At 42.9% G+C, this 21,190-nt stretch overlaps 1 protein-coding gene and 1 long non-coding RNA gene across 3 annotated transcripts in view; one reads left to right on the top strand and one right to left on the bottom strand.

The window, feature by feature from the left end:
• LOC118425668 overlaps window positions 1-21,190 on the top strand; it is a 40,140-nt gene that overhangs the window by 13,529 nt on the left and 5,421 nt on the right. For both annotated transcript variants that reach the window (XR_004832317.1, XM_035834667.1), the window contains exons 9-27: window positions 7,358-7,649; window positions 7,791-8,030; window positions 8,205-8,388; window positions 8,521-8,820; window positions 9,336-9,514; window positions 9,828-10,023; window positions 10,241-10,387; window positions 10,678-10,879; window positions 11,524-11,682; window positions 12,033-12,128; window positions 13,092-13,247; window positions 14,537-14,776; window positions 15,182-15,352; window positions 16,066-16,635; window positions 16,761-16,874; window positions 18,828-19,049; window positions 19,584-19,712; window positions 20,365-20,397; window positions 20,843-21,004. Coding sequence is in view for 1 of the 2 variants with exons in the window: in XM_035834667.1 (XP_035690560.1) it covers window positions 7,358-7,649; window positions 7,791-8,030; window positions 8,205-8,388; window positions 8,521-8,820; window positions 9,336-9,514; window positions 9,828-10,023; window positions 10,241-10,387; window positions 10,678-10,879; window positions 11,524-11,682; window positions 12,033-12,128; window positions 13,092-13,247; window positions 14,537-14,776; window positions 15,182-15,352; window positions 16,066-16,635; window positions 16,761-16,874; window positions 18,828-19,049; window positions 19,584-19,712; window positions 20,365-20,397; window positions 20,843-21,004 (3,792 nt within the window). In the remaining variant the exon portion in view is untranslated. The remainder of the gene's footprint in view (window positions 1-7,357; window positions 7,650-7,790; window positions 8,031-8,204; window positions 8,389-8,520; window positions 8,821-9,335; window positions 9,515-9,827; window positions 10,024-10,240; window positions 10,388-10,677; window positions 10,880-11,523; window positions 11,683-12,032; window positions 12,129-13,091; window positions 13,248-14,536; window positions 14,777-15,181; window positions 15,353-16,065; window positions 16,636-16,760; window positions 16,875-18,827; window positions 19,050-19,583; window positions 19,713-20,364; window positions 20,398-20,842; window positions 21,005-21,190) is intronic.
• On the bottom strand, window positions 1,084-7,108 carry LOC118425751. The gene is made up of 4 exons (XR_004832319.1): window positions 6,072-7,108; window positions 3,829-3,943; window positions 3,071-3,288; window positions 1,084-1,226 (listed from the first exon to the last, which is right to left on the bottom strand). It is a non-coding gene; the product is annotated as an uncharacterized LOC118425751 (long non-coding RNA).

Genomic DNA, 21,190 nt, shown 5'->3' with positions numbered 1-21,190 from the left:
GGTAACCACATCTGCTTTTCATAATGCATAAGGTGAAGTTCCTGCTGGTTGCTGTTGGAAAAGTTGTAATTCAATACTTACAAAGCTATTTAATCTGTTCAATTAAGACATGGCATGCAATCTGATTTTGTGGATGTGATCAATAACTCTTCCATGAAATCTGTCTACTATTTCCTTGTATTCACAGGTGCCAGGATTCACCCAACCTGTCATCACTGATTGACTGAGTGATGAACAAAAGATGTTCACATCCAGGCAGACAAGTTTACAACAGCTTACCTGCACATCATTGTAGAATTTGAGAGATAATGTAAAGGCAACCTAGTAGACAACTATGGACAAGTGAAACTTTATACATATGAAATCCTTCATATTACTCTTTATTTTCATATTCATAGCCATGCCATTGTTTATAATAAGAATATCAATATAGTAGTACTAGTATGCTATGTATTGTGTGACTGTGAAATACTAACTGTTAATGCAACAAATATTATAGGCATATGTCCTTCATTTTATAACATTGTTTCCAGATGTAACAGGTTATTGTCACTGGAAAGTATTATATCAATGCGCAGATTGTCATTGAGGTACAGGAATCTAAGTGTAAATGAATAAGTCGCATGTAATGACGGCATCGAAATTCATGTTGCAAACACATTGAACAAAATAAACACCATTGCTTTTCTCAGAATATGACATGTCTGTTTATCTATTTCTAAATCATCATATTTTGCTGTTTGCTAATATATTTTACATTTTATTCAACACTCAGATACTTTAACTTTAACTTTAACTTAGCTCATCACCTAGACATTGTGTTTTGACTAGCCAGGATAGTACTAATATTGTAAGAAATCAAAATGAGGTGTTATGTTGTAGGTAGTAGATGCGCATATAGGCTAATATAGCCCTCTCAACTGCCTCTCATGCATACTAGTACAGCCATCTCATTTTTCCTAGGACATCAGTTCAGTAAGAGCAATTGGTAAGAGGGATGTCATCTTCTGAATCAAACTGATTTTGGGGCACCATCTTCTTTCCCTTTTTCTTCCCTTTTCCTTTGTCCTTCCAATGAGGTATCTCTATATAGCCTCCTTTGTCCTTCCTGCTGCTTTTCCCCTTCCTACCTCCCCACAGGACTGTCTATTAAAAGTGACTCCATCCCTCTCCTGGGCAGCCTGTTGCAGACCTTCTGAAACTCCTAACAGGAGCTGTACCGTGAGCTGTTGAGAGAGAAAATCACGGTTTAATCCATATTGACCACTGCAATTTTTATTACCTAGGAGGTTTTATATAACCTCCTTGTTATTACATTTTATTTTCCTACTTCTCAACTGGGTTCTGGTCTTGCTCTGATTAGGAAAAGTTGGCATTTCCAATATAACATGCTGATACTTACCTGGAACAACAGACCCTACGTATCTGTACACAAAACTGTACCACTATCAGAGAAGATGTGGTAGTGGTGCACCTTGAATCCCTAGTTCAAAATTTGTATTTTAAATATTCATAAATATTCGTACAGTGAGCAAGGAGATTATATAGTGCTGTGGTGTGCCTAAATCAATTATGCAGTCCGTATACACTACAACTACAAAATGCTGTCATACATTTTTAGATAGAAATGTAATAATACAACCTAATGGAAGAAATGCATGAAGTGTTTTCCTGCTGATCGATTCAACCTCTTGGCTAAAGTGACTAAAAATGTGTTCATATATTGCTATTGGCACTAGTGGTCCCTATCATTGCTGATTTTTACAACTTAATGTAAGTACATTTTCTCATAAATGATGTTACAGTATTAAACACTCCATTACCATTTTAGACAACCATTAACACATTGTACATGTATAAGATTAAGTCTTTTAACAGTAGGGAAGGGTGGATGCTGTTGCACATAATGTGTTCTGTACAAAGCCATCATGTAGCTCAGATCAAGGATACTCACTTTTGACCACTAGGTCATCCTGATTGTATAGAAATGCCTTTAGGTCTGTTGGACCTAAATTACAGAGGTTTTTTGAGCTTATATCCCTCAGGAACCTATGATTGCGTGTGTACAGTATATACATGTTGAATTTGAAAAGCAACCATTTTTCTCTTCAAATACTCCAGTGTTTGAAAATCTGCTTATTGTTAATCAACACAACCCAAGCTGCTATATTACCACAACCCAAGCTGTCTGGCATGGCAGATAAATGTGTGACAAGCTGTGAAATTTCCATTGTTCTCCTAGGGTAGTCTGGTACCCTGCTGTAGGAGCTTAAAAAAAAGTCAACAACTTGATTGGCCATATTGTTCCTCTGTCCAAGAGAAACATTTCATCCTGGGAATGAATGGCAGTCCAATTTCCACCACCCTGTCAGGCTGCCAAGTGAATGTTTTACATATGCCATTTTCGGAGACATATTGAAGAAATCTCTGAATACTAGTATCAAGAGTGCTGTTTGCTGAGAACATACAAATGAAACACACAAATTCAAATGTAATCCAATCTAGCTGGTTACTGCTTATACAACTAGATAAAAATGGAGATTTACCATCCAGTTGTGGAGATTGAATTGTATTTGAATATTGTATACCTTGATGTCTAACCTTCCTAAACATAAACACAAAAATATTTTTGGGGGGTGAGTATCGTAAGTAAGCATGGATGACTTGGGAAGTTGAAAAAACCTAATTTATTAATAAATCAGCACAACTTAAACTCCAGCAACAGATGTTACTTTCTATGATCAGTTACAAATTTCATGGTGACTCCAGCAAAATAAAGCTAATGACAAAATGAATACTATATCAAGATCTGTCTCCATTTCTAGAAGTACTGTATATGATTTTTTCTGTCCCTAAATGCTTTGTGTCCTATCCTCTTGCTCTTCTAGTACTTTTTACACATGACATTGTAAAGGTACTTTTCTCTTATTGGACTGCACTGTTTTGATTTTGATGTAAAGCGATTTTCAGATTCCTGAGTTCATACAAATTACATCTATCTCTTTCTTTTTTTATCATTAATGTTCTGGAGTCAACAAAAGTCCTTTCTTTAAGATTCTCAGTATCCTACCTCATGAAGAGAAAGGTTGTTCCTCCATCGCAGTGCGGTGCAGAAACCGTCCACAGAGACATGGCATGCTAGGCTGAAAGAAACCAGACATTCTAGAAGAGATACGGAAAATGCTGTTTCAGGTCTGTCTGTTCTTGCTGGCCACAGTCCAAGTCAGAGATGAGTGAATGGTTCCGGTTCACAGTGATAGAAGAGCACAGCCACAACATGTGGTCGTCCTGCCAAATAATAGAAATATCACTTCATCAATAACAAAAAAATAAGGAAAGATTTATCAATTAACACTTCGCTTTGAATCATGGTGGCTACTAGTATACCAGAAGTGTTATTTTCAATACCATAATTGACATAATGTCTCTATTATACTCGAGGTACATTTCATTTACATGTATGAACTTCTTTATACCACCACCATACCATCTAACAAAAGACAACCAATGTGAACCTGCTGGACAGAACCATTTGGAAGCACAGTGTGAAAACTGGCTGACTGCTTCTGCCTACCCCAGCATCTTATCTTAATTTTGTTTTCTCCAATTTCATTTTCTTCACAAATGAATGAAGAAATACAACTTACAAGCAGGATACAGAGATGAACAGACAACACTGATAACACATGTCAATGAAGTTTGAAGGAAATATGATATGCCAAATGAAGTTACTGGATATGATTTTGGAAATGGTCAGACCTGTTTAGATAGCATCCATGAGCAATATCTTTTGTCACTGTCAGTGACAGTGAAGAGATCATTACACACCTGCATCATCATACACTTTAAGGGCTCTGGGTGATGATCCAGTTGTACATCTATAGTCGTCACAGCACCACAGACAGGCTTTAGGATCCATGTGGGTTGGAAACGTACTTGTATTCTGAAAAGATAGAAAAAAGGAATGAAACTATGATGACATCTTGGGGACAGCACAGAAAAATTCAATATCAATTTACATTAGAATTTCCTTTGGGTAATTAAAATCCTCTTTGCCCATATCAACCAAGGATTCTCAAGACCTCAATGAAAGAATTGGTGTGAGGGAGAATGTGATATACAGTCATGAGAAGGGCTGCATACCTTTACCATAACATCAGGTACAGGAATAATAATTTAGGACCGGTCCAGCTCTAGACCTGTTCGGAACCTGAACAAAACCTCCCTCCCGCTTGAAAGATCTGTTGCATGTTAGATACACTGTCCCTGGGTATCACTTTGGTCACATTTGATTTGGTGTCACTTCAAGTTCAAAGTTGGCTCTGAAATTGCCTTTTTTCCAGTGCCAAATTTTCATCTTTGTGGTAGGATTTACACATTTTCATGCTTGTGTCACAAAATCAATTTTTACCTACAGTACCAGTATGCAGCCCTATCAAGTTATGAGAAGTGGCAGTAGTACCTAATAGTACTATTAAATCTCCTCCTACTATCACTGGCGGTTTACTAGCGCCATTGGAGACACTGCGTACAGTCAAACCTGTCTATAGCAGCCACTCAAGGGACTGGTCAAAATTGGCCACTATAGAGAGGTGGCCACTATAGAGAATATGCTAATTAATTGACCACAAGCAATCAGTTACACATGGTTTTAGTACCCACTGATCTTTATTCACATAATACAGTACTGTACATGTACTGCAATGATTTTTACACTACATGTATTAAGAAAACAAAAGTTATAAAAAGTTTTAAATGTTCTACAGTTGATATTGTCTGAAGAGACCGGTATCGTCATATTTATTTGATCTTTCGTCTTCGCCATCCGTGTGTTCCCGCTCGCGTTCACACGTCAGATTCGCCCATTATGCTAATGTGGTACTCACAAGAAAAGTCTCGTCATTTTAGACTTATCTCTTAATGAATGTAAGAATAAAATCAACCATAGTCTGAAGTTCATATCATTTTTTCTTTGTAACAATTTATTAAGAAAGTTTTTGAGATGTAAATTAATCTAAGCGATAGTGTATTAGAACGTAACTTTAACACAATTTACCTCCGTAATATCGGTGTCATCTATTGACATTATATGTCCTCGTTTGTCAGCGGGTATGGGTAGCGCCAGTTTACGAAGTTTTGTTTTGAAAATAAATCAAAGAGGTTTTAAATCCGGCGTAGGCTGACGATACAGCCGCTGTATATGGCCGAACGCGTGTCAAAACATAGATCAGTGGTCCGCGTGGCCGTAATCGGCAGTGTTTTTGTACCTGCGGGACCGGAAATCGTGTGGCCGTGGCCGCGTTGGACAGGTGGCCGCTAAGCCTAATTCTTAATCATTACGAATCCAAGGGACCGGCAAAAAGTGGCCACTATGGGCAGGTGGCCGGTATGCAAAGGTGGCCGCTAATACAGGTTTGACTGTATATGTAGGAGGATAAAGTATTGTAGTACAGTACTGTAGTAATTGTAGAAGTAGTTACTCTACTATTCCAGCACTTAATTACAGTGCTGCAGGAGTCCCTGATGACACAGAAATGGGCAGCAGTCTTGACAATGAAGCAATATTTGCATGTACATTAGCAGCACAAACTAGTGGTGCGTACCTAAAACCCGGACCTGGACCCAAGTCCAAAAAAAACCTAAATGTCAGCCAAGTCCGGACTTGCAAAAAGCTATCTGTTAGTTATATTCCCTTTTTTGTTCTAAACCATCTAAAGCCTTCAATAGACAGTGAAATTTGCGCTGGGAAAAGACAAAAAACATTTTGTGTTTACACTGGCTGTATATAATTTGCATGCATTATTCACATTGCATTTCAATTCATGGTAACATGCAAGTTTATGTGCACTATCCCCCTCCCCCTCAAAGAAGAAAAAATTTCTAGCGCACATAATATGCAATGATGGGTTCAGGACTCCGGACTTAAAGTCTGGACCTGAACCTGAACTGCTGGACCTGAACTTGAATATGAGTTTAGGTACGCACCACTAGCACAAACCCTAGAAGCCAATGACCTGTGACAAATTTTATGATCAATAATTGCATGTATGAGAAAACTCAACCTAACATACCGTCCATACTTCTGGGAGGTGGAGCGAATTCTCATGGTGGAGCTCCAAGCAGCTCAAACAGAATGTCTCGGCACCTATAGATGTCCATGGGCTGTTCCTGCTTACAAATCATGCAGAAGAAGGATGTTGGAGCACTGCAGACAGCTCTGTACTAGTTGCGAGAAGTTTGTCGTGAATGTCCCTCCACCCAGTCACTTTGAGTTGTTTGTGCGCAGCATATGTTCTGTGGGAACGTGTTTGGTCATGAGAACTGTTCTCTGGTGGTAGCAGCGAAGGTGGAGGATGAACCAGAGGGTTGTCATAAGTTGACTCATCCGTAGGCTCTAATGTGCCATTGCTAGGTGTAGTAAACTCGTCAACTTTTTGCCAGTCGATACGTTGGTGAACTTACTCTTTAATTTGACCTTAATGGCATGCTAAAATTTGGGAAAGTATACGAAAAAAAGCAAATGAGGATACCAGCAAAACAGTATTTGAAAATGAAAGGGCACAAGAGAAGGAAATACGTGCTTTTTTCAGTGGAGACTTCAAAAGCAACAGTTCACAGGCATTGACATATACATGTGGCACATCGGCCTTTGTTAAGAATAATTGCCTTAACTTTGACGAATTCCAGGACCAAAAATTAGTTGTATTCGAAACAAAGATACAAAAATATCTAACAGGACCGTTACCATGTAAATACGAAGGTTGCCCCCCTCCCCATGTAGGAGACACATCTCACAATAATTTGCACGTAACGGTATGCAGAAGTACTTGTATTTGCCAAAACATAACATTGCATACCTTCAGACAATTCCAGAGCCAGATAGCCAGTCAAAATCAATCCGTATTAAAGTTCGATGTGAAAAAGTTAAACCAGAACAAACGCAGACGATCGCCTGCAGACGAATTTTGACCGAACCGCGGGCCTCGCTTTGGGCAGCTTCCCAGCATGCCTATCAGGAGCTTGAAACCTTCCCGTCAGTCTGTTCGTGAATCCCGTAAGATTCGGATTCATGCTAGGAACATGTCAAAGGAATCCTTTGAAGGACTAAAGGATTCCTTTACACTGCTACCTAGCATGAATCCTATACCAGGATTCCATGCTTAGTAACATGAATCCTGTATGTATCGGGTGTCGGTCATATGGACAAATTCTGCTTTGCGCATTGCTCTGTTTGATGCTCTGTAATGTTTTCTCCACAGGACTGGAACACAAAAATTTGTCGGGGTTTATCATCTCCTTTGCATGACTATTTTGTTCTAACCAAGTCAACTGTTTCCATGTCATTCCTCCCGTTCAGAAACCTTCATCAATCGCTATGGTACGCACTACATTACATCCGCTAAATTTGGTGGCCAGCTGAAGATCATCAAGACCAAGACAGCTACTGCGCAGGACAACAAAGTACAGTTCGCCCAGGCAGCCCAGACTGACTTCAAACAGCTCTTTAGCGTCTACTCATCGGTCCAAACCCAGATCAAATCCAGCAGCTTTTGGCACGATCAGGACTTTAAGACAGACAATGGAAGGTCTGCTGGCAGTGCAACTGAGGGAACCTCATCAGACCAGTCTCTCGGTGAACAAGAAGCAAGGCTAGTTTTCTTTCTTGTAAATGTTGTTTGGCTCTGTAATATTCATCCGGAACGCTTATTTGTACATGTATCTCAAACTGTTACCATAGCTTATGTCCACCTACAGTAGTGTAGAACAATTGGTCTTGTTCATCCGTACAGTTCCCGCACGGAATATAGCAACGAGATGATGGCCGTGCAGGGAGGGGACCAGCGGATCGCAGCTGCCATCACCGAGTTCTACACGACTGCATTCGGATCCGAGCTCAAGGAGTGGCTGGACTCCATTGACGAGTACCCGAAGCCCTTTGAGTTCACCATGGCGCTGATCACAGACCTCTTCGACATGAACTTCGACCTACTCTTCCCCCATGGGGTTCTGGACTACGGCTGCTTCGGAAGGTACGTTGATGTAGATATTTGTAAGGCAATTTTGCAATTATCTGCTCCTGACCAATACATCATATTTTTGTTATCTTTGCAATGTTTTTCTGCATTTGCTTGCATTTACTTTAAGGTTCTTTCTGTCATTAAAAAGTTTAAGAATCACAAACGTCTGACTGGCTTTTCATGCAGTAAGGAGCTGCAAGTGGACGCAAAGGGCCGGAAGTACTACGTGGAAGACACGGTTGTGGCCAACACCACACGGGAGATGGCGTCCATCCGCTACTGTAACTTCAACGCAAGGGAGGATTTCGTCGAGAGCGTGACCAACCGGATGCTGGCCCTTGAGCGTGCAATCGCTGTGTACCTGGAGGAGGTAAGACCCCATCTTTCATTTCTGATTGGTTTTAAAAAGGTTTAAAGTGTTCAAGCTACAACATAAATGAGAGAAGAATGTGCAGTGCAGAAACAGAAGGACCACTCAATCATGTTTGTTTCTTGTCTGAAGGGTCCATTAGTCAGTTCTGACTTCTCCATCCCGGCCGGAGAGCCCGGATGTGAGACAGCTGATTTGGCCTTCTCTGATGAACCTAACAGCGGATTCCCCACTTGGGAAGAGATGATCAACGGAGAAGAATTCATCGTCCATATCGACATGCCTTACAACATCCCGAGGTTCCTTCAGGCCAAGAAGTCCCTCCACTTGATGTTCCTGAACGGCAGATGGATGACTGTTACGGACAGATTCCATCCACACATCTATAACGGATACAGGAACGGCAACAGTGGCGACACCGCAACGCATAAGGTAAGGTGTTTATCGTTGTTTCTTGCCAGGTGATCCTGAATTATATGTGTCAGCTTGAAGACATCGAAGGTGTCCCTGGGATTCGGTTTCGACGACTTTTCCTTGGGCCGGGGTCATCTCCATGAGTTCGGGTAGTTTGTTTATGTTGCTACCCTTCGGGTACCAGTGATAGACATTCTAAATGAAAGGATGCTAAATTTTGAAAATCCACCTGTCGTTTATCTTGTTTGATGCAAGGTCGCCTGTACTCGTCTAAATGCTATCTTGTAGTATATACGCTGTAGTCCTTTCTACAATCAGCATCAGCATCTTGTCGACTCCTGCGTGGAAATATTGTGACGCCCGTAGTAATCCGTAAAACTGCTGATGATTTCTCCTTTCCTTCTCAAGACATGTCCAGCAAACCTCGTGCTCAGAGGACAGGAGGGGGTAGATCCGCCTATAGCAGTTCCTTTGTGGGATATCAACAGCAGTGCGTATCAGCCAATTTCTTGTCTGACACGCATTTTTCTCAGGTAAGCGTAGGAGGATTAGTGATGACGTATGACGAGGAAACAGGGCTGTTCACCGTGACACAAGAAGACTTCGAGGCATCCTCGCAGCTTATCAGCGGCCTGCCTGACTGGATCATCGACATGGATGTGGGCAGAGCCGAGTACAGCTCACTGGTGGAGCAGATCGGCCATCACCAAAGGCATTTCAATATTCTTTACAAGCCTTATGATTTTCACTTTTATTGGCTATTTCCAAATTTTTAAAAAATGTACGATTTGGCTGTCTTTGTCGGAAAGTTGTAATGAGAGCAGTAGCTGTATAGGAATAGATAATTTTGGCATGTAGTCGCACGAGGAATGGATTAAGCTCGAAAATGACGGGTCTTCAGTTGAGATACGTGTCTGCTGAGAGACTGATGGGGACAGTCTACTATTTTTTTTTCTTGTCAGTGGGATTATACATCATTCCTAAGACCTTACAGCTACAGTATATATTTCTTCATTTTCTTTTAGTTTGAATAGGGGAGACATGCCGTGTAACATGCGGTGGTCCAACGCCCACCGTGTTAACCCGACCGACGGCGGCAAGTGCATCCACTTCACGGCGGCGTCAGAGGGAGACATCTTCGTGGTGTTCGCCGGCATTCCCCGCGATCATGAAACCTGGATGACCATAGAGATCTCTCCGGACGGCGTGATTTTGTACAAGGTATTTCATTCAGGCAGGCATTTTATTCATCACCAAGACAACGAGGCAATTGTAAAGCTAAATCTAAAAATAAATTGTAGATTGATTTCTGAATTACTTCTGCAAATTTTCAGTATAATTGAGGTTATAACCAGTATCATCTATCAGAAAGGAAATACACTTTGACGTACTAGAGGTGTTCGACATCTACTCCAGCAGATCTTCTTAATTTGTTCAGGCCATGCGGTTGGTTGTCACACAACCGGAGCAGGGTGCGAAAGGCCTAGGAGCTGCCCACCTTTACCAGTCGTACTTCGTCTGCGTCACAGAGAACTTGGAGGCGGGAACAACCCTCATACAATACGGCAAGACACCGGATAACGAGGTAGATATGCAATTTTTGACAGCTTTTCAGCCACAAACAGGAAGCGCGCAGCAGGCAGTGTCATTTTGCAGTTCTGTGCTCAAGAAAAAAGTAAAATGTCTTAAAGAAAGATATGAACATATGGAATGTACGTATACTGCAATAGCTACCAATGTTGAATATTTCCTCTTCAAGTCTTCTTGCTTGAATACTGTCATATCATCATACCACATGGAGCGAAAGGACGAAGTCTGCTTGCTCACTGTTAATCTGTCTGATACATTATAGTTTGATAACTTCGCGTTCTACAGGAACGGGCACACGTTTGGTTGGACTACCAATTCGACAAAGTCCTGGGCCTGCAGTATTTCGCGTTCGGAAGCGGCGCTCATCCGGTGAAAGTTATGAGGGTGTCTCAAGTGGATCAGCCCGCCGAAGACTTCGTCGTTTGCCGTGAAGGAACAACGAAACGAGGCGCAAGATGTTTGCAAGCGTGTCACGAGGAGTGTGATGGTAAGTAGGTATTTAAATGTTTGCAGAGATGTCATGCTGAGTATATGCTAAGCAATTGCTTGGTTTTATTCCTGTTGTGGCCGAACGTTTGTTTTGAACGCTAAGTACTTCACGGGGACACTGACAGTAAAAGTACTATCTTACTGGTTCAAAGTACAAGAAAGTCGACAGGAAATGAAATTGGTCCAAGTCCAAATATTTCCGCTGGCGTATGTCCATTGGCACTGGAGAAAGCTCGGAGATCATTTTAGATGAAATTCTGCCAAAGGATAGGACTTCCATACATGCAGTATATTTGTATATAATTAAGGAACAGAAAGCGGTAAAGATAATGCTTCTATAGTTACACTTCTTCATGATTAATGAGACAGAATGAAGCAAGAACTTTGCAGAACTATAGGTATTTCAAGGCGGCATGAGGTCTCCGAACTCTTGTTTAGACTTGCTGTGTTGGTCCATCCGACAATGAATATGTAACCCAATTGGCTCTGAAGCTTGTGTTTCAATATCGCTTGAGTCCAGACGTTCCGTGCAACTCGACAGTTGTACGTACTTTTCTCCGCCAAAGCTTCCTTAGTCACGGTGATTGCTCAGTAGGTGTTTTCATAGATACAGTTACTTTAACACAAATATTTTATGTCTAGGCTGTAGAACCACTGGCTCGGACACCCCGCGGGACTGCATCGCCTGCATGAACGTGAAGGTGCCGTACCCGTACATCGACGGCTCGGACGGTGACTTTGAGTGTGCCGCTGCCTGTCCTCCTGCCATGGTCCTCACGCCTGGCACCTCACTCTGCGAATGTAGGTTCCTGTTGTCTAAACAGATTACGTAGATATATGAATATTTGGCTGCACCGTGCGCTGATACCTCAAACAATGCCATAAGTATTGCTTCACATGACATTCGTCGAAGTTACGAAGCTGCCTTTGTCTTTGACGATTCTGTTCATGTTGCTAGAAACATCTTTTCAATTTACCCAAATTATTTCTGGACTACTATCTGACTGTTTTTTTTTCGTTTACATTTCTTATTGTCTCCATTATGAATATTACAAATGAGTACCCCTACCCTAAACAGATAGCAGAAAAATTACGTCCGACAGCTATTTGGTACAAGTTTTTTTATATTGTTTTCTATTTGTCACATGTAGGCATGAAAATGATGGAGGGTGCTCCCAGCCATGGCAGAGTGGAGTGTTTGGATGAGTGTCCTCTTACCCACTATGACGACAACAATGTGTGCAGGAGTACGTATTTCTACCCTCATTACATTTGAAGCCTAAAGCAGCTGAACCAATCGACGCTCCGCTTAAGCTTTTATGATCAGTTACCAAACCCTATTATTTTTGCCGACGTCTGGATCAGCCACACCCATGATATATGCGTTAGGACAAAAGTGACTTGTGTTTATATTTTGGAGCTTGATGTTACAGATAAGGCTGTTGGCTTTTTATCGTGTTGGAAAAACAGACTTTTAGGCATGTTTTGGAATGTTCGGAACCTTGCTAGGACAAGGTTCAAAGGTCAGCAATATTTGAGGGTTGCGCGTAAATTTCAACTGAAAACCGTCAGTCACATATAAGTCATACTTTGTACCTTGTACAATTGTTGTGCAATAAAGTTATTATCATAAGCGAGGCTTGGGCGATTGCCGCAGACTCGTCGTCAGATCGATTTTCGCGCAATGTGACCACCTATATGTGACAGGGGCATAAGGAATCTTCTACTACGCGCTATGTGGACACTCTGGAGGTCGGACTACCCTGTCAATGTTAGTTTTTAATTGACTGAACTTCAGCTAAGCGACTTTTGATAGCTATTTTTATACAGTAGTTCCCATAAATAAGAATCTAAATATCTGACGTTCTGTGTCCGTTAGTGATTCGTGCCTACTTGTCTATGGTAATTATACACCCTTTCTACAAGGACGATGCTCTCGCCGCGCTCTTTCTGCGACCTTAAATTTGACAGATTGCTTAACGAATGGTATAGAAAAGAAAAAAAAATCTTTCTACACTTTGTGCGTTTTGCTGTCTTCTCGGTCACAGTTTTACATCTTGTATGATATACCTAGAATGAAAGTGAAGGTTACACATATCCTATGTAGGTCGCAGTCAGAGCGCAGCGCGATCGCCGTCTAGTGGGGGGGGGGGCGGCTTAGCGTCACGTGAAATTATTACATGGCTTATGACTTTATCTCTTTGCGTCAGGATGTAGCAGCCTCTGTGCCGATGTCAGTGGTGATGGAAGAAGCGTCTGTTCCGGGCCTGAACCTCTCGATTGTACCGAATGTACCTTTACAAACTCTGACGGATCCTGCACTTCAGGGTGTGAACCAGGGCAGAAGGCGGTCCCTTCGAATTCTGGTTGGTAGATTCTCTTGGGGTCAGGGTGTGAACCAGGGCAGAAGGCGGTCCCTTCGAATTCTGGTTGGTAGATTCTCTTGGGGTGAAGGTGGAAGGGATGGGAAGCCTACGCAGAGGGACCACAGTCGTGTCGAAACTCCTCGTGGTCACCTCTGTTGTCTGGTGCACTCAGATCAGTTACTGACAGTCGTGTCGAAACTCCTCGTGGTCACCTCTGTTGTCTGGTGCACTCAGATCAGTTACTGACCGCCATGCTTATAAATGTTTATGAGCTTACCCTTACATGGGCAGTCAGCCGTTGGGGATCGGGCGTAGAAGGATGGAGCTATGTAAGAAGTAACATGATTGACTGATAGAATTCCCGGCGGCCTTTGCGAGATGGCTTTCGTAAACAGAAAGCCCAAGAAAGGCCTATTCTCTAATTGGCTGACAGCTGGTTTGTGGCGACAATCACAGTAACTGCTAGTGGGCCACCAGATAGCAGGGCCCCAATAGGCAGTTAGATAGCCGTTGGGGACCGTGCGAAGGAAGATGATTGCCCGTTATATGTTTGATACTACGGTATACAATGTGTGCGGCTTTGATTATCCACCCAGCACAAAAACTGCGGAACCGATACCAAAGTTTACATGTCCTGTCATTACCTGTCGTCCGAAAAAACTTGTTCAACAATTTGATATCATCAATCGTCTCGGTGCAATGGCCGAGTGGGTCGTGAGTTCGATCCCCGGCCGAGTCATACCAAAGACTAAAAATGGTACATACTGCTTTCTCTGCTTAGCACTCGGCACTAATGAGGAAGAGTATAGAAGTTAAACATACATCACTATGAGCGGACCAGCCCCCTGCTGTAGTGACTTGCACAAATGTGTGGATGTATGGGCAAACTTTAACGTTTAACTTTTTTAATCGTCTCGGTGATGGGCGACGCCATAAGTACCACCATACGTGTGGTGCCGGGAAGAATTTAACTTAGACAGTTACACCGCCCCGATCAGTCGTAAGTAAGGGTGGGTACTGGTATGGTGTAAAGGTACAAAACTGTTGTTTTCTTGTTGGACTGAAAAAGGACTGTCAAATGCACAATTGATAGCAAAATGGTACGGTAATTCATCATGGAAGCTGTGTACAATGCTAAATTTTCTTCCAACACGAAATTATCATGACAAACGATCAAATTTTCAACGACCACTGTGGTCTTTAGTCGCCAAAGTTAGTCAAGGTTATACCCTGCTAGAAAATCAAGACGGCTTGCATTGATAACTGTCTTTTTGAATTCCATCAACCAGCTGGAGATTGCCAGGTGGGAGATGGAGCATCCTACCGAGGAACAGTCTCTGTGACCGAATCTGGCAAGACGTGTCAGCGCTGGGACAGTCAGACACCTCACAGCCACAGTTTCAGACCTGAAGATCATCCGACATTAGGGCTGGAGGAGAACTACTGTCGGAAAGGCAACCATCACGAACTCTGGTGCTACACGACAGATCCCAGCACGAGATGGCAGCGGTGTGACGTTCCAGTCTGTGGTAAGGGCTGATTATGTAACCTTACATCTGTCTTATGATCTCCTTTCATCTGTATCTACTACTACATCTCCATGACCTTTTCATGTTATATAAAGCAATCAGCCAATAACCTTTGCTGACTAAGCTGGCTGGAGCCTTCGGAGCCTTCGAACCGAGAGCTCTGGCACTGACACTTTGCGCTACTCATACCCAAACGATCGGAATGGCTTGAATCAAGTTCCCCAGGATAACATCGCACTTCACAAGAGCTACATTTACCTTTGCTTTACATGGAGAAAGAATCGGGTGTGAAAGAAAACTACATACCTTTTGTCTGTATATCAATATGATTTGACACGAAGAAAACATGTCTATACTGTAGTCACAAATGCAATGTATAACTATTCTTTTGCATATTTGAAAAAGGAGCTGATTCAGGATCAACAAGCACTGTGTTTTCCTGCGAACCGTGTCGTCCCGGCCACCAGTGCGTGAATGGGGACGAGGTGGAGGAGATCTGCCCGGCAGGGACCTACAGTAACGCAGACAGGACGGCCTGTACAGACTGTGCCGCTGGACAGTTCAGTGCCTCTGAAGGTTATTACAGAACATTGAACTTTGACTTAAATCAACAGTTATCTTTGCACTTGGTCATCAATTCCTAATTTTTAAGTCTTCCCCGAAGGAAGACTTTCTGTTTCTGTAGCCGTCTTTCACCTGTAGCCAATCAAAACTCAGAATTGGAAATGAAGTCATAAATAGTATTTAAAATCGTCTGGTACATGGCTTGTTTGCCCCTAGCACCTGAACCTGAATCTCTGGACTCGGGTTCGGACCTGAACCAGAATTTCGGCTTAAGGTATACAGTACTACTATAGGGCGCACCGAATGGTATGTTATTGTGTGTGAGTAGCTTGACAAAAGGCCACGGGGAAGACATGCAGCATTTTCCCGAAAATGTTGCCTTTCTAGTTTGCCTGTTTGGATCAGCCACAGAAAATTGGACTTAACCACATTTTGGACTGGCCAACTCCAGGCTCTGTCAAGGGATTTTTAGTGTTAAAAGGCGCATTGGTTCCCATATAATGTGGTGTCTTTTTTTTAAATTTCCAATGCAAAAAATAGCTTTAGGCTTGTTATTCTTCATCACCCTCTGATTCAGTTAGTCGAAGTTCCATGACTGTGCCGTTTCATACTAGCCTTCATTATAACAAACTAAAATCTTACAGTCTGTTTTACTTTCTAACAGCATTCTGTGCATTGTACCTCTTTGTTGCTGTGCCCTGAACGTTGACTTATTTGTTTCAAAGGCACTCCTTGTGAGCCGTGTCCAGCAGGTCGGTTTACCGCCACGAGTGGATCCAGCACCTGCCCAGTTTGTCCAGCGGGACAGTACAACCCCAACACTGGTTCCACCAGCTGCGCGGACTGCCCAGCAGGTCAATACAGCACCTCTGGTTCCACCAGCTGTCAGAACTGCCCAGCGGGACAGTACAACTCCATCCAAAGCTCCGGAAGCTGTCTGCCATGTCCAGCTGGACAGTACAGCTCCAGTCAGGGATCTACCAGCTGCCAAGACTGTCCAGCAGGACGGTACAGCTCCAACACTGGTTCCACCAGTTGTCTGCTGTGTCCAGCAGGACAGTACAGCTCCAGCACTGGCGCCACCGGCTGTGTGTCGTGCTCAGCTGGGTACTACAGTTCCAGTCAGGGGTCCACGAGCTGCCAGGCCTGCCCGGCTGGACAGTATAGCTCCAGCTACGGATCTACAAGCTGTCAAAGCTGCCCTGCCGGACAGTACAGTAGTTCCACCGGTTCTACCGGCTGTCAGACCTGTCCGACTGGAACCACTAGCGCCGCGGGCGCAACGGGCTGCTCGGGTAAGAACAAACTTCGAAACTTGATCTGTGCAGAAATAGTCTGACATGTTTATCATTTGTATAAGAATACGTGCCGACAGGTTAACCATCAACCATATACATGTATCATCTTCATTGACATAAAGCAACCAACGAATGCCAGTCGAACCCCTGTCAGAACGGCGGAAACTGTGTGGATGGGAATAACCGTTACGATTGCAACTGCGCAGGACCGTATGAGGGCACGAACTGTGAAACATGTAAGTACATCTTGGCTTTTCATTTGAACAATCTTTAGCATTGTTGAAAGTCTAAAACTGTAGATCTAAACAAAGGCGCTTTAATGCAGATGGTACCGGTTAACCTTAAAGGACAGCATCAGAAAATTTTCAATTCATTATTTTCCAGTAGTTTACTCATTAAAAAGTTGATGTACGTCAATTTTTACATTGATCCGCCTAATATGACCCTGTAGACACGTTTGAACTTCGCGCTCTCCTCCTTTCCCCGCCGCGCTGGCCGATGACGTAATGGCCGCGTTCTGAGAGTCTGACGTCACAGATCCAAAACTTCTAGCCAGCCATTTTGCTCCGTGAACCTCGGTCCTCTCAGCGGTAAATAATCACTCCGCCATTCTGGAGTTCAGTCCGTAGTTGTTGACAATTACTTTCGTGGACCTGTAAGTCGCATTGTGACCTGTCTACGAAGCTATAGTCCCCGGGAGACTAAACATGAATGAGCTTGCCTGCGAGTAAACCGCGCGGCGACGGGACGAAATCAAAACAATGGCGGTGGGGAAGGTTCACGCACCGTGCCATTCTGGACTGTTACAAGAGCGAGTTTGGGTCAATCCTTACCTTCTCCTTTCCAGACAGCACAGCGATGATTACACGTAAGCTTCCACGAATTTTGGTTGAACTCACAGTTGTCCAACTGGCAGTGACATTAAAAAAAAAGAAACATTTTTCTCTGACAACACACCCTTGATCACTACATATCGAACGATCCCCTTATCGCGCCGAAACAGATAGCACTGCAACTTGTACAGATTCGAGCGAGTTACGCCTCGCCTCTCACTTTATTTTCTGTTTCTCAGGTAAATTATCTGCACTGTCCGGTTTTTCAATCATGTAGCTTTGGCGGAGATTGTTGGGTGTTCCATCAAAATAAATCACGGACTCTGAAACGAAGCCGACATTTCGCGCCATTCACAATGCCGGCCTGTTTTGTATGTATGTTTCGGCGCGAAAAGGGGATCGTCCGATGTTGTCAGAGGAAAATGTTTCTTTTTTTTTTTTAATGTCACTGCCAGTTGGACAACTGTGAATTCAACCAAAATTCGTGGAAGCTTACGTGTAATTATCGCTGTGCTGTCTGGAAAGGAGAAGGTAAGGATTGACCCAAACTCGCTCTTGTAACAGTCCAGAATGGCACGGTGCGTGAACCTTCCCCACCGCCATTGTTTTGATTTCGTCCCGTCGCCGCGCGGTTTACTCGCAGGCAAGCTCATTCATGTTTAGTCTCCCGGGGACTATAGCTTCGTAGACAGGTCACAATGCGACTTACAGGTCCACGAAAGTAATTGTCAACAACTACGGACTGAACTCCAGAATGGCGGAGTGATTATTTACCGCTGAGAGGACCGAGGTTCACGGAGCAAAATGGCTGGCTAGAAGTTTTGGATCTGTGACGTCAGACTCTCGGAACGCGGCCATTACGTCATCGGCCAGCGCGGCGGGGAAAGGAGGAGAGCGCGAAGTTCAAACGTGTCTACAGGGTCATATTAGGCGGATCAATGTAAAAATTGACGTACATCAACTTTTTAATGAGTAAACTACTGGAAAATAATGAATTGAAAATTTTCTGATGCTGTCCTTTAAATCATGGGTGTCAAAAACGTCACTGTGGACGTTTTTGTAGATATAGAAAGACAAGACATGTATCTGTTAGTTATAGGTCTTCAGCTTTACATCATATTTAACGTTACATGCTGCAGTCGGATTCCAGTATATGTTTGATTTCGTCTCTGACCACTCGACTTTTGTGTACGTGGTAGAAAATTAATCCTTGTAGTCATTTTATATGGACTTGTTTGAACCCTCAAGAATTGTATAAACAGGTATATGTCGGATTTGTTTTTGAGCTAAACATGAGTCGTCATACAGCTCTCTGTACTAATCGTAGGTTTGACTCGCTTTTATTTGACCCTCAAGTCCGGCTACAAGAGGTCGATGGATACACCGTTCGCCAAGGAGACTGCCCTGGGAACGACATCTGGTCGGGATCGGCAGGTCTGCAAGGCTGTGCCGACATGTGCACAAGAACTGAGGGATGCAAGGCCTTCTTGAGCTCCGGCAATCATTGCTTTATCAAGTCCGGGACCTGCAATTCTCCGACGACTGCCAATCCGAACAATGTGTTCTACGACAAGATAGGTAGATGTGATTACTGTGTTAATAGCTTCAACAGACTGGTTAATGCTCGGAAAATCTATTCTGGGGGAGAAATTCATCCTGCTGATTTTTCGGTAACTCCTCATCTTTCGGTCGCCCGGGGATGACGTATTCCTACAAGGTTGTGTTGCATGAACGTTATGTATCTAAGATAAGTGGACTTGTTTGTTAAGTACACATCAAAAGGATAATCAATTTACCCATGCCATCTTCAGCTATAAGCGTTGCCATGTCATTCATAGGAACTGGAAGGAGAACTCCTGATCCAGGGAAAAATGTACCTTCTTTATTGATAAAGATCATGATTACCCATGCCATCTTCAGCTAAGCTTTCTATGTCATTTATAAGAACTTTGAACTCCAGATCCACGGAGAAAATGTACCTTCTTCATTGATTAAAAATTATGATCGATGTACCCAATGCCATATTAAGCTAAGCTTTCTGTGCCATTCAGAAGAACTAGAAGAAGAACTCCTGATTCAGGGAAAATGTACCTTTTTGTCTCCCGTTTTCAGAGTACCATGCTATAAACTACTGTGAACACTCGACGGCCCGACTTAGCTGTGATGGTGGAAAGGTTATCCGGGTCCTGACAGCTATGTACGGGAAAATCAGAAACGCCGGGTGTACCAACGGTGAACTAGGTATGTATAACGTCCCTGCACTTGTGACACTAGTACTACAAGGATGAACTGAGTTGAAATGCATCGCTTTACATGATAGTTGAAACTATCAGGTTCCTTTCGGTACAGATGCCTCCAATGCCCTATTTCTGCAGGACAAAAACCTTTTGGAAACCCGTTACCAATGACTCGGGATCATAGAAAGACTATTGAAAGATTTGACAAATATTTGAACACTCGACAATGTCTAAAAATCTCGTCTTGTCCCACTTAATACAAGAAGTTGTTGGAGTCAGAATTTGTACATTTATAGATTTGTTTTATACAATATTGTTTATTTCAGGCATATGGCCTACAGCATTGAACAAGGTATACAAAATAATGCATCTACAGATACTGTATCAATACATGCACAGTAATGGCTAAATCATAGCAGTTTAGTTCTCCACCAGGTTGATGCAATACTGGCTGTGTAAGAAGTCGCCTGAGTGGATTGTTTGTGTCATAATGATATTGTCAGACGCCGGAAAGTAGCTAGCTATCTTTTTTGGCTTAAAATGTATCTCCGGCAGATGATACACATATGTGTCAGAAACACCTGGCGCTATTATTTACAAGTGTCTTACATGCATTGGAGTTTAACTTGTACTACAATGGTTCTTCCACATGTTAGTTCCAGATGGTTCATCGCCGTCAACTGTGCAAGGTAAGCTAAGATTTGTTATCATGGGAGGGGGGGGGGGTGCACAGTAGCATCTGGAATGGCGCAAAAGCCTTCCCTTACGTAAACATTTGTTAGAAGAAGGAGTGCATGATTTACCTGTTTTTATGCAATACATAAGGAACAACGAACTTTTTCATTTCGGGTATTCCATGATCCAACATGGACAAGTTTCATAGGGCCCATAATAGAACAGGTACACAAACGATAATTAATGTTTATATGCTTAACATCCTGTTTGCTTTCATAATCAGTAGAGACAGTGTGGTACTAATACTTACAGACCTTCGACGAGTGTCATTGAATAAATTGAATTATTACTGGTGCCTTACATTGTACCATGTACAGATGTCGTGCAATTAAGTTCATTCATTCATTATTTCATAATATGCTTAAAGAACAAATAATCACGTGTTGATAAACTCCGCAGGCGCATGTATGTCTGCCGTGTCTTCTTTCCTGGTGAGGAACAAATGTGACGGCCTGGCTGCCTGCGAAGTGGTCGCGAACAACGATGTCTTCGGAGACCCGTGTGGCGGGGTCACTAAGTACCTAGAGATAGGCTACAACTGCGTTCCCGTTGGAGTGCCAGGTTAGATTGAAACTTCGAATTCTTTCTCAAATGATTCGTTCTGCTGCAGCCTCCGTTGCAGTCTTGGAACGGGGCTGGTTTTTATGGGGGGGGGGGGGCGTACGGGACTCCCTTTCACGCCAAAATTAGCCTCCTTCACCGGCCTCTCTGGGAAGCTTGGCAATTTTTTTTGGGGGGGGGGGCTGG

The sequence above is a fragment of the Branchiostoma floridae genome, chromosome 11, assembly GCF_000003815.2.
Source record: "Branchiostoma floridae strain S238N-H82 chromosome 11, Bfl_VNyyK, whole genome shotgun sequence".
NCBI lineage: Eukaryota > Metazoa > Chordata > Leptocardii > Amphioxiformes > Branchiostomatidae > Branchiostoma > Branchiostoma floridae.
This window is presented reverse-complemented; position numbering and strand designations above follow the sequence as displayed.